Source organism: Myotis nattereri (assembly GCF_964212035.1).
Source record: "Myotis nattereri genome assembly, chromosome: 11".
NCBI classification, from domain to species: Eukaryota; Metazoa; Chordata; class Mammalia; order Chiroptera; family Vespertilionidae; genus Myotis; species Myotis nattereri.
The window spans coordinates 39,319,763-39,333,872 of record NC_138086.1 but is presented as its reverse complement, the minus strand read 5'-3'; the positions used below and the strand labels follow the sequence as shown (position 1 = coordinate 39,333,872).

The 14,110-nt window shown below is 33.6% G+C and overlaps 1 protein-coding gene across 1 annotated transcript in view; it reads left to right on the top strand.

The window, feature by feature from the left end:
• SEMA3A (semaphorin 3A) overlaps positions 1 to 14,110 on the top strand; it is a 190,368-nt gene that overhangs the window by 97,621 nt on the left and 78,637 nt on the right. Inside the window, exons 5-6 of the mRNA XM_081102745.1 lie at positions 2,216 to 2,309; positions 10,552 to 10,671. Coding sequence (XP_080958871.1) covers positions 2,216 to 2,309; positions 10,552 to 10,671 — 214 coding nt within the window. The remainder of the gene's footprint in view (positions 1 to 2,215; positions 2,310 to 10,551; positions 10,672 to 14,110) is intronic.

Sequence of the window (14,110 nt, the reverse complement as noted above, 5' to 3'; positions counted from 1 at the left end):
CCCTGCTGCTACCTCTAACCTGTGATAAATAATCATTTACACAAATATTAATAATATTTTTATGATTTGTGGCAATAGAGTATATATCTTTCACTAAGCATATAAGTTTTGAATTAGTTCCTAATTTTTATCAAAATACATCCAAATATTTCTTAAGAGGTTCGTCTATGCTTTTTCTTAGCATATTCCAATAAGTTTAATATTATAATCTTAATTTTCAAGTGCCTGTAATAAATCAGAATCAGACTGTCAAATTACAGTGGAAAGGCTGGGGAGTGTTGTGGGGGGAGGTAAGAGATCAACCGAAGAACTTGTATGCATCATATAAGCATAACCAATGGACACAAGATGCTGGGGGTGGGGTGAGGGCATGTGCTGGGGGATAGGGAAGGCCAGGGGAAGGTCAATGGGGGGGAAAAAAAGACATATCTACTACTATCTGTAATACTTTAAACAATAAAATAAAATTTAAAAATAAATAAATAAATAAGTTTATATTGTAAACAAGTTTTTAATTTCATGACTAAAATAAATGTCTTTGGGTAATAGTTCTTTCAAATTATACTAGGAAAAATTACAGTAATGATAATGTTTGTTTAATTTTCATATTCTTTGGTTGCAGTGATAATATGAGAAGTATTAATATAATACAAATAAATTATAGTTGTGTGTTTTTTATGTTGCTTGCTGCTTTATAAAGGCTTTATTTAATTCTTTTAAATTTTCTCAATAAACAAGTCAGTTACCAACACTGATTTTGTGGAACCTGCGCCTCAAAGATATTAAGTGGCGAGCCAATCATTGGCCTAGCTGGGCCTGCCTTCTAATCACTGTCCTTGCACTACAGCTTAGCACAATTCTGAGAAACCCTGTGAATTACCCCACCATGTAAATTTTAGAATCCAGCTAAAGAGCCATTCTTGCTAGAGGATAACTAAGTACCAAGTGCATGGAATCAGTAATTCTCACTCACAGTAATAAAAATGAGGAACACATTTTGTTTCCTTTTTATTTCACTCTTCCTCCCTAACCCAAATGAATTTTAAGAGTCATAATTTGAAACTCTGCCATTAGCTCCATCAGAAATATTAAATTTTAAAGTGTCCCATAAATGAACACCATTTACTATTCTAAGAAGATAGAAAATACTTTTATGTGAATACTAGAAATTGCCAAAGAAGCTATTTTATTTCAGCCTGTGGACAAGTTAATGTGCTTCTGGAAAAAGCATGCATATTCTGACCTAATTTATCCCCTAGTGCACCTGATTCTGAAAAGAGTGCTCAGAAAGGCATTCCTCCCCACCCCCCAACCCCCACCACCAACCCCAGTCCCCGCCCCAGTTTAATATTACATAGAAGTTGCAGTAGCTTGACACATGACACATTCTGAGGGCAGGGTCTCAGGCATGAGTTAGTTGCCTCCTTTTTAAGAAATTTGTTGCAGTGCTTTCTACCGGGGAACTGTGCATATTTCTGTACTAGTCAAATATTCACTCCAGTTTCTGGGTACTTGAGTCAACGGAGCAGACTTCCCAGTGATAAAAACTGTGTCACCTGTGTGTTTGTTGTTCTAATGATACTACCTTCAGGCACACCTCCCATAACATAGAGTTTTATATTTCTCACTTAGAGAAAACGATAAGGATCGTTTCAGTTCCAATGGAATTTAAAAATGCTTCAGAAGCATGTAAGCCCCAACATAGTAGAAATGACAAGAGCAGGGGAAGTAACTGCTGTGGCTATTTAGCATTTCCTTCTGGAACATAAAGAAAAATAAGATAGTGTATTTTATTCTAGACATCTAATATAGTTCACTGCTCTTTTCTCTTTGTGAAGGAATAAAAAGAGTCATTTAAATTTAAAATCCTTTGCTTCAAGAGCCATCAGGCTAGCTCTTGGCAAACCTATGTGATAAAATCGCCCTCGCCCCCCTACTCTTATCATGACATGTCTTGTCTTTAGATTTCATTCATACATTATTCCTTGAAACATGCTAAATGCAACCAAAAAAAATATATCACTGAACTAAGTAGATTTTTGGTTAGTAATAGCTAGATTTTAATTCACTCAGTTATTTTGCCATCTCTACCATTTACATAAATAATTATACCCCTTGATAATGAGCATGAATATTCAATCTCTCTCTGATTAACTGGCATGATAAAATATATCTTGTCATAAATAAATTCTATCCTTATTTTTCTTATCTATAGGACAACATTTTCAAGCTGGAAGATTCACACTTTGAAAATGGCCGAGGGAAGAGTCCATATGACCCTAAACTGCTGACAGCATCTCTTTTAATAGGTGCGTAGTCAACAACCAATTAAACAGTGAATTTTCTATAGATAACAACTAGAGTGCATGTTATTTATTATATGCTAAGATTATTGAACATAAACTACTTTAGGAGTATATGAGTTGAGATATTTTCAAATATTTTGAAAATTGAGGAAATACTAAGAGCTCTTTTGATGATTGTATTATGTAGACTCTGATTCTTTTTACTCAAAGTGTTTTAATAGTATCTTTGAAGTCGCTGGCTCAATCACTGTATGCATCTCCACTAGAACTTTCAAGTTTTTATTTTGAAAGAATGGTTTTGTTTTTCATTTCATGAAAGGGGTGTTTAAATTGAGAATTTTAACAAATCAAAAGGAAAGAATGAAATTGTCTTGTTAAATTGTAGTTCTAAGATCAGTTACACTCTCAACATTTGGAAACTTAATCAGCACAATCAGTCTAAATGGAGGTGTGATTGGCAGAGACCCTATTGTGTTACTTTGAGTTGATGAAGGCCTTCTATATTCAGCTTTTTTGACTTTACATCTTTCACTCTTTTTAAAATAAAACAAAACATTTTACATACTCTTTCTACCCTTTTCTCTAGTTTTTTTTTTTTTCCTTTCCTTTTTTCCTTCAGCATTAAAGATGGGTAGTAAATGCTTAGCCAGATGTTGAGATGTTATAAGTAGGAAAATAGAAATAGACAGATGAAGGAGAAAACTTTAGTTTGTTTTGAAAGATAATGTTTCCATATTTTTTACTACTTATGGACTGGAGTTAAATAAAACACAAAACAAAGTTAACATCATTAAACAATTTTTCTTCTTAACTTTTGTTATATCAAGAACCTAAAATACAAAAGCTACTTGGTCATTACCGTGCTCCTGAATGTAGTTTCTATATAATCATGTGGAAATTATGTAACTTGTTTCCTTTTTATAAAATATAGAGAGTAATTATTTGATTACACAACAAAAATAATAGTGAAATGTTTCAAGTGTAAAATTTCTAGTTGAAATTTGAATACTAAATCTGGATTTCTATAAAGTAAATTTGGGCCAGGCTGGTGTTGCTCAGTGGTTGAGTGTCAACCTATATACCAGGAGGTCATGGTGTGATTCCCCTTCAGACCTCAATCCCCAGTGAGGGGCATGCAGGAGGTAGCTGATCAATGATTCTCATTCATCATTGATGTTTCTAAATCTCTCTCTCTTCCTCTCTGAAATAAGTAAAAAATATTTGTAAAGTATTTGGATTATTATTTGATGTGTCAAAAGTTCATAAAGTTTTGCCAGTATTTTCTTTTAAAAAATACGTTTCTACTTAACAAAATAGAACTAGTCATATTGACTGCAGTATTAGTGATAAAGATATATTTTTCCAGTATTCCAGTATTCTCTAGTTTTTACTTCATAACTACATTTCACTGATCCCTTTCCTTTTAAGAATAAAACCACTACTGCATGAATTATCTCCTTTATTGCTTTTCAAATGTAGACAATTTCAGTCCATTTGATCCATTTATGGAGCATTTTAACAAAAGTTTAAGACCTGAAGAAATGCAGCAAATATAGTACACTTATAATTTTCTATTCACAGATAGCCTAGTGATTACACGTGGATGACTTTCTTAAGTGCACACACAGAAATTTGAGAGTTGTCTTAAACAAAGGGAAGGAATCCAACCTTGTTCAAACTTGCAGCTTATACTTATTTAAACTGCATACAGGAAAAAAAACAGATTTGCCTCAAAAAGCAGTATGTAAAATTGTGCCTAAAGCAGCTTTAATGTGTGGTATGTTTCTCAGTAGGGATTTGCTCAATTATTTATTTTAATATTCCATTGAGAAAGGATGGTGACAGGTAAGTATTACATAGTTCATTTGGTATGCAACCACACAAAGTCCACAAAGACTATTAACTCCACAGTTTGTGTTTTATACTAGAAATTCTTTGAAAAAAACTACATAGGTTTGTGAAAAGGAAAAGAAAATGAGGGAAGTGTTGTGAGCCCAGGAGACGATGTATGACTAAGAATTACAGTAGGCATTTCAGAAAAGTAGCTTTAAAATGGAGGTCCAGAACTCACCTACCTAATATGATGAACTAATTGAGTAACTTTCAGAGATATTTAGTGCTTATTCACAAGGAAGTTTCTTCCAGCCAATATAAATTAATTTCTGAATCAATTGGATAGAAAGATGCGGAATGCAGGCCAGATTAGACCTGGTAAAGTCCCTCAAAATATCTACACCATTTTAATTCAAGAGCCGTGACTTCCTTTATTGAGGTTACCTGCTTCTTTTATAACTAGGCTATAAATTCTTCTTCTCACAGTACATTTAATTCCCCTTGTTGGATGTTTCTGGCATCTTTCCATGATGCTGCTTAAAAAAGAATGCTTGCTAATTTAATGGAATCTTTTTACACATAAATATTTTCTACCGCACTTCCCAAACTTTTACATACAATAGTAACTGTCTCTGAAATATAAAGTCTGCACATTATATATTAGTGAATGACTGTTGGGAAAACCTATATCTACCCAAAAGATTTTGTGTACATTCTTCTCATTTCAGCAATAAGAGAAATTGTCAAGGTGGTTTCTGGCTGCTTCCTTTCCCAAGACTGAGAAAGAAAATGTCATGTTTGACACAAACCACCTATAAAGTGGCTAGAAGGACTTGGCAGCAGATTCTTTCATACCCTCTATTAAGCAGGTTCAACTAGTAGTAAACTTTAAAACCAGATGACAGCTTAAAAATTTTAGTTTATGAAATCTGTCAAGGTTTAATAGGACCTCATTCCAAAATGCCGTGGGTTTTTCAGCTGATGACCATAGAAAATATGGATTATCTCCTGAGCAATACAGAGCTACTGAATTGTCCCCAAATATCACAATCTGTCTAAGCTTTTAAAATCATGTTAGTAAAGTTGATTTTTCAAATCCTCTTTAATAAAAACCATTGTCAATATTAAATTGCTCTAATATTTTTTGATATTTCTTCTTTCACCCACCTCTACATATTTTATGACATTTTTACAAAGTTCTTCATTAACAGCAGTAGTTGTTGTCCTGCTCAGAATAAATACCATGTGTGAACACAGTAAAAGCATAAAACTTAGTATTTTCCTCAGTAAGTATCATCTCACGTTTTCATGACTTGAGGGGAATAGCCAACTTGAAAGCCATTTTGTTTCCTCATTAAAATCTTTTCCAGGCATTGCAGTGATAATAATTTATAAATATTCCGCCACTAAGAGCTATTACTGAGGTCTAGACCAAGGGTCTGTACTGTTAACTAGAAAGTTGCCTTGTCTCAAGAATAAACATAATTTGACATTATGATATACTCTCACTTTGTGTTAGAGCAAACAAGGTACTCCTTACATTGATTAACGATAACTGAGACAATTATTTGAACCTCTCTGAACATCGGTTTCTTTATATATAAAATGGCTTGGCCATATTAACTCCATTGGTTTGTTGTGAGGCTTAAATAAGACAGCATACTACATTTGAGTGCTTACATATTCTGAAATATATGTTAAACAGAAACAAGCAAACAAACCAAAAACAACTGGCAACAGTGGTTGCCTTTAGGAAGTCTGGGAGACAAATGTTGTACCTTATACATTTTCTATTTTTACTAACTTTGTACTATGTGCATATATTAATTACTCAAAAATGTTAGTTTTAAAGGACAGCATAAGTAACAAAGTCATCATATTATACAGTGTGGGGCAAAAGTAAGTTTATAGTTGTGGGTACTCAAAACACAGATTTTATTATTGTTATTATTTATTATTGTATTATTTTTCATACAAATAACTATAAAACTACTGTTGTCCCACCCTGTGTTCAATCATATACATAAATGTGCTCAATAAATGTAAAAATGTAAAATTATTCTCATACCCTTCACTTCTCAGGAAATAGATTGAGAGAGAGAGAGAGAGAGAGAGAGAGACAGAGACAGAGAGACAGAGAGACAGAGAGAGAAAGAGAGAGAGAGAGAGAGAGAGAGAGAGAGAGAGAGAGAGAGAGAGAGAGAGGAGAGAATTTCTCTTTTCCTACTTTTCTAATTACTCTGCTATTCTGTGAGTGGTATTTACTTAAGGTGTTAACATAACGTCTTGGTTTTAGGTTTGTTTGATTTTGCTCACATCCATGTCACACTTTACACCTGTGTTAGTAATGCTTCGATTTCATAAGGAAATGTTTTTTCACCTTCTGTTTCTCTTCACCACACCCTTCTTAGGAATTGTAATCTAATACATTAACTGATCTAAGCCATATTTTCATTGCATTTTGAGTTGTGCACAGGAAGACCAGAGTACACGTGAGCTTTTGTTTTTAACACATGTTTCTCAGATAACTCCACAATGGCGGAAATGCAGTTCACTAAACTGTTTGTTCATCTCGGTAAAGCATGCTGTCCTTAAAGACAGTTTAAAGGGCTAACAGTTAAGAAAGAATGGTGTGCTCAAATAGCATCTTTTAAATTTGACAACTTCTGAGTAGTTAGTTACATCCGTCAGCACTAATGTATCTTACGCCATTGTATTATTTTTGAGATATTAAATTGTCTATGTTTTTTTTGTAGAGAGACTTAAGAACCTGGTTGGACAGAGTATCCACAACCACTTTTTAATAAATATAACAATTTCTTGAGTATATTATTTTATCATAAATTTAATAAAATTGGACAGATAGTTTGACTAGTAGCTTAGTATATATGGAAAACCAAAAAGTATCTATCTTAACCATAGTGTCATTTCAAACACAAGATAACATTGACCTAATACACTACTTCAGATCCCCAGGAAAACATATTTATGGTCATAAAACTGACAAATTATCATTGTGCTCAAAAATCAACATATAATTTGATAACTTCATAATTGACCTAGAAACTATAAGTTTGGCAAGTAGGCATTTCTGTTAAACCTAGTTGTAAATATGCCAACTGAAGTATACAGTAAATTTCTTATAGCCAGATATCATTAGATCATTTCAGATAACTGCAAAATTTACTAAGTTGTTAATATATAGTGAAAATGCACAAGTATATTAAATGAAATGTACTCTAAATTGATATTATATTTCTTCTTAGTGAGAATGCAATAGTAGGTTATTCCACCTCCTATAATTTTGCATCCAAACAACAAATATGCCATACATTATCTGGAGCAATTATCCTTGATAAGAATCCTATAGAAACCTCAGCAGAAAATGTGATCTAAGACCTGTTGTAAAGGAATAGTTATTGATATTGAGCACTGACACTATGAGAATATGCCCTTCATGGCCACCCAATTATCTGGTGCCCTCCAGCTCACAGAAATCACTCTGACTCTTGCCAAAAATAATAATCAGGTGAGAGGTAATTTCCTATAACTGAAGGCAACTGGTATCCAAACTGCAACCTTCCTTTGGTTTATAAGTCAATTGTTTAATTCTGTTTTTAGTAATAAATTGAGTTAACAGCCCTACTACTGAATAGCTCTTCTACTTTCACTGTTTGTTAAAAGAGGAACAAATCAGTCATGCTTCCTCTGCCTTTATTTGTACTGATTTTTGCCCTCCACATGTAGGATGGATAACAAAAATAACTGGAAGTTATAAAATCATTAACTAAATGAATAAGAGAAACAAATACCTACCCTTACTCAAGTAACAGTTTCCAGTTGCTATTGTTTTTGTTATTGCAACTCTCTCCTGAATAGAGGTTACATGTAATAACAACTATAATTATAGATTTTCCTCACATGAAAGCAAGCTTAATGAAAAAAAAGAATGATTAATTACTGACATTCTTTACATTTCTGATTGTACCTCCTGTTAGTTATGATCTGTCTGACCACATTCTGATATGATATTATTTAGTTTTCGTGTTTTGGTAGTTCTGTGTTCTCTTTTTCTGATTTTCATCACTAACATAGTGAAAAGGGAAATAAGCATTAACCAATAATTTAATTTTTTTTAAGGTAAAGAGAATACAAGGTGTTCTGTGACAGGTTCACAACTTGAAATTATTTGACATCGATATGATATTTTAGGCTACTTCCACAACACATTTTACACTTACACCCTGTTATTCACAAAGAACAAGAAACATAATTCCCCTGAAGTTTAAAAATATATAATATCTATATATCAATACTTGTAATATGATACAATATCAACTTTAATAAAAACAGTACACTGGGGAAGGCACAAACGTCCCATGGAGAAAAATAATTACAGCGATTGAATATAAGTTAAAATTAAGGCAACAATATGTATTTAAACATTTCAAAGTACCCTTGAAACTTATAGTTAGCTTATTCAAAGCATTTTTGTGCTTTTAGAACAGGATTATTTATTTTTTTTAAATTATACTTATTGTGGTAACATTGGTTAAAAGTGTGATTTCTTTGCCTTATTGTAAGATTAAATATCACTGCACCATGTTATAGTGAGAACAAGTCAGATTTGAACTTGATATTTAATTAAGTGAAGAGAACATAGATGTTTTTGAATCCCAAAGGTATCATATTATGACAATTTGGGATATCATATGAATTCCACTTACTAAACTGATTATTTGTACTTAATATGTTGTCTAACCAATATTTTTTAAAAACTCATCCTCATAATTTGGAGCTGTTCAATGGTTCTCTTTGTATCATTATTCCTCACAGCTTTGGGGTCTCTCAAAGCCTGTTGTGGTGCATTCAAACACATTAGAGAACCACAGGACTTACCAAGGAAATTGATTTGGGTTGGGCCACTGAGAATGTCTATCTTACTGAGAATGTCTACCTTACATTGCAAAGCCCTGATTTGCAGGTGAGAATTGAAGGTGTGAACAAAGAATATCATACATGCAATCCGATTAATAAAACTCCCTCAAAGGCACTTATACCTGAAGATTCAGAGAAAATTTTCCACTCATTTAATAAATACGAAAGTCCTTTGAAACTGGACATAGTATTATTAAAATGTTTAGGTTATAATTTATCTAGACCTATTTTATTTTCTGAATATTTTTAAATCAATGAATTAAAAACATTAACATATCCAAATGATCAACAAGATAATATATTTTTTACTGTCATTATGGTAGACTATTTGGAGAAAAATTTATAATTTTTTGTTATTTTGTTGTGCTGATTATTCACTGTAAGTAGACAGGCAACAAGGAGTTTTCTGGATGAACTAATATGTGGCACTTTCTGCTTAAAGGGAGGAAACCATAATAATTACCAATGGGCCTGTGTTTGAACTTTCACCTTGACTTGCCTAGTCATTAGCTGAGCAACCTTGAGTTTCTTGAACTGTAAAATACGGATACCCTTACGTCATGGGGTTGTTGACAGAACTAAATGAGATAATTTGAAAGTGTCCAGCCAGGGCCTGACTGCTGAGCCAGCACAGAGTGGTATGCAGTAAATATTAACTTCTCTTTCTCCTCCCTTTTTCCTTCTCCCATCTATTCTTTACCTTCTGATTAGGAGTCTTCCATCATTAAACTCTGACCTAGAGTAAATTTAGTTTAAGTTGGAATGAGTCAAAGAACAAGAGAATTTGAACTATAATGAAGATGAGTTGTTTGTCGAAATTTCTTCCTCTCTAAACATATCTCTGTTATATCTGAGGTTATCTGGTGGACTTTTTTCTTTTTGACTATACGATAGCGTCTATTAAATTCAAACACTTCTCCAAGTTGCTCCATTAAAATACAAAAAACAAAGAAAAATTTGGCAAAGAAAATATTAATTCTTTCTGAATTATAATAAAATACAAAAATATTTTAAATGAATATATTAGAAATTTCATTTCCATAAAATAAGAACTATAAGCAAGATTTTGCAATGATTCCTTATCTTAATAAACAAGATTATTAGAATCATAGTATCTTTACACATATAAAAGCAAACAGTATGTGCACTTTGTAAGTTTGTCTCTGGTTATAGTGGACAAGAATAATATTTCATGTTTTATTAATATCCACTGAGTCATATTTTATTTAATTTTTCAAAGTCAGTACTAAATGAATAGGTACTAAATTATTGAATGATGATTTAATAAAATACTTACTATAACAAAGACATAAGATTAAAAAATAAATAGCTTTGCATAATGGTGTAGAGAGCATTTCTGTTTTCTTTTTAACATGGTCTTAACACCGAACTTGCATTTTGTTGTTTTGTTTTGTTTTTCTTACCTTAATTGAATTAAAGTATGTGCATGTGGTTTTATCTTGTCACAACACAGATGGAGAGTTATACTCCGGAACGGCAGCTGATTTTATGGGCCGAGACTTTGCTATTTTCCGAACTCTTGGGCACCACCACCCAATCAGGACAGAGCAGCATGATTCCAGGTGGCTCAATGGTAGGTGGTGCTTGTAAGAACATAGACACGTAACAGGTGTAACTGGAAAACGTTCTTTGTATAGATCAAGCTATATGACTTGAGATTTAATATGCAGTTAAACACATGGTAGTGACGTCATGGCTATGGGTGTGAGAAAGCTGGGCAAAGAGAAAAGAGAGATTAAGGATTCAGGGAAATATTTGTTTTGTGCCAAAAGTGAAATTTCTCAGTAGTTAACTATGGAAAGAAATAGATCTGGGCTGGAGCTACGGAAGGGAGGAATGGAAAATGATAAGATGACTTACCAATCCTGTCTTACAGGAACACCACAACTAATCTCAAATCTCATGATGTAGTGTGTTTTTTTCCTCCACACTTCCATGTTCCCTTGAGAACATCATATAAGTTATGTAACACTTTAAAAAATTGTCTTAAAGACAACATCACATTGAAAGTATTTTCAAAATATCAAAGGACTTTTATATCATTTACTTATTTGATTCTCCTTTAATCTTTCTAAAACCCTATCTCCCGTTTTATAGTCCATCTGTTTTCGGTAAGATGCTTGAATATTTCATCACTTGAACTTCTACCACACTTGTTTTTCCTGCTTTTTCTCCTGGGGAACCCCCAAAATTCATTTAATCACTCCGTCCTTCATTGATTTGTTAGAGAAAAAATGACAATATGAGCTCTAAACATCACTGAAACATCAGGAGACCATGAGTTGTCTGTTACAATCTTTGTTCTGATAAATACTTTAAAGTGACCATTCAAAACATAAAACATACATACCACAAGTAAGCTCAATCAGCATTTCTTCCCTCCTGCAACACTTCCGATCACCCATTATTTGTTATGTATTAGTGTGCCTCTTACCTTCCATATTTCACTTGTCTGCCTTTGCTCCTAATTGCATTGATGAGCTTATGTAAATTTCCCCAATCTACATGTCTTTTGCTGTCTTTATCTCTTCAGTACTACTGACTCTTCCTCTGACCTGAAAACTTGCTCATCTATTCAACACCCCCTTTCATCCTGGCATGCCGTGAAGTCCCTGCATATCTAAGTGCATAGCCTTGTTAGAAACTTGTTTTCTCAACTTTTTCACCCCTTTATCCACTTTCAACCTGACTTTGATCCCATGGAACTGCTCCTCCAACTGTCACTGATGAGTTTCCATAGCTGTTTATCAGTCTCCATTTAGAAAAGCCTCTCCTACAGGACGTGTCACTGTTCACCAGCCTTTTCCCTTTAGAAGGCACTTTTTTTCACTTCCCTTTTTTCCTGCTCTCCCAAGTTTCAAATAAGTTTGACATCACTTCCCCATTGTGTTCTCTTTAATGTAGATGATGCCTAAGGTCATTTAATTAAGTAGAAACACTGAGGTAATCAAAGGAGATTTGACATATAATCAAATCCCTACCCCTGGGGTAGAAGTGTGGTAGCTGGGTGACCAGCAGAGAAATTGTGTCTCACCAAGAAAGAGAAAAGATACTAAGATCATGATAAGACTGTTGGCGTAAAACTATAAAAGAGCTTAACTCCAAACTCCTGGAGGACAGTTTTGGAACATCCACTGTTGCTATCTGGTCTATTCTCAAACTGAAATATTTATTTAGGAAGGATCACGTTTGTTTTTATTCTGCAAGAAGGAGACTTTGATCTACTAAGAACTCTAAAAAGCATACAGGCTCTCACTGTCCCTGAGAAAGAACATCTCATTAGAAGATGGAATAACATGAAGGAGAGTACAGTATCCATTTCGTTTTTATGGCCTTGGAGGAAAAAAGTCATCAAGTTAAAGCCGCCTTTGTGCTGCACACACTCACATGTTGACAGCTGAGTCTGAAGAATTTACACTGTGGGAAAACAGTCATTGTCCGCAGCTCTGTACTTCATCTCTGCAAATGCGCAGTTCATTTGAGAATTCAGTTATCAAACTCTCAGCACTAAACGTGAGAACGGATTTTACCAAATTAGCACAAAGGTTACATTTGACAGGGTGCAGAAACCAGAGCTGCTGCAAGATGGGGATGCAGACACATTTTAGATAGAAACGAGGGACTGTGTGAATCTCAAGCCTCAGGAAATTAAGTACCATTTCAGAATAAAGTTAGAAACATCATGTTTAGATGTTCATGCATAAAATAACTGAATTTTGAGGCAGGAGCATAGACTGCATAATCATGTGCGTTACCAGAAGTAATCAATTATCCTGCAAGGTACTTTATGAAAGACCTATTAAAATTAATTTGACACAGGACTTCCTTTACTTTCCTCAAATTAATTCAAACCATTTATTTTTGGAAGAACCCGTTGTCCAATTTTAATGACTTTTAATATCATTCTCTATAAAAATAAAAAACAAAACAGTTGTCTAGAATTAGAACTTGAAATATCTTGATTGTAATGGAACTTCACTATTTTCATAATTACATACTAAAATTTATATTTTTATAATAATATCAATAATAGTTTAAATTCATTTTAACAGGAAATATTAGGAATGAGTAATACATTTAGGTGAAGAAACAAAAACTGCTTTTTCTAAACAAATTTTTTTTCATTGACTCTAGCTCCTCTTTTAAGGCTGATAGATGTTGTAACTACTTTTGATTTCAGGAAATGAACTGGTATATGTTTGCCATGATGTGCCCAGATTCAGAATGTTCTTTCTTGTGCTTCATAAATTATCTAAATAGCATATTTTTTTAAAACTTCAGTTTCGGCTTACCAAGGATGTGAGAATTAGGTAACTATGTCATTTATATATTTGTAGTAAGGATACAAATAAGTTTATGCTATTGTTATAGTAATGATTTCTTAACATTTTGCATTTAAATACTACTACCTAGTTCTTGTACATATAGCCATCCATCAGAGCAGATGAAGGGCTAGCCTACATTTATTTTTCTATTTGATGGACACTGTTTTAGATCTTGAATTAATATTGGAATGCTATATGTTATGGAGGAAAGACCGTAGTCTTTAGAGCAAGACGGTTTCATATTACTTTAGACCTTACTTCTAATGGGATTACACTACTACCTACCTCTTATAGTTGTGGAAAAATGACCACATGATAATCTGTAAGAAGTACTAAGTAAGTATTGGCATGTGGTCAACACTCGCTAAATGTGAATTTTCTCTGTGTCCTTTGTTCCACTTCCACAGGGTGGGGCATGCTTAGGAAGCTTTGTCAGACTCATTCTGTGAGTGATTGTGTTTGAGCCAGGGTGAAAGGGCAGTCACAGTAGGGTTTAATATGGGAAACCACATGGATCCTTGAGAGATCTGAGGCCCAGTGAGCACAAACAGACCTTAATTACAGGGCCCAGAGTGTGAGGCCTTCCCACTCGCTTCAGGAAGACCTGTTTTCTTTTAGTGGATTTCCTAAAAGTATCATGCCTGTGGATAGACCAACCCACTTGCTTTTTTTCTGTAATTGAAATGG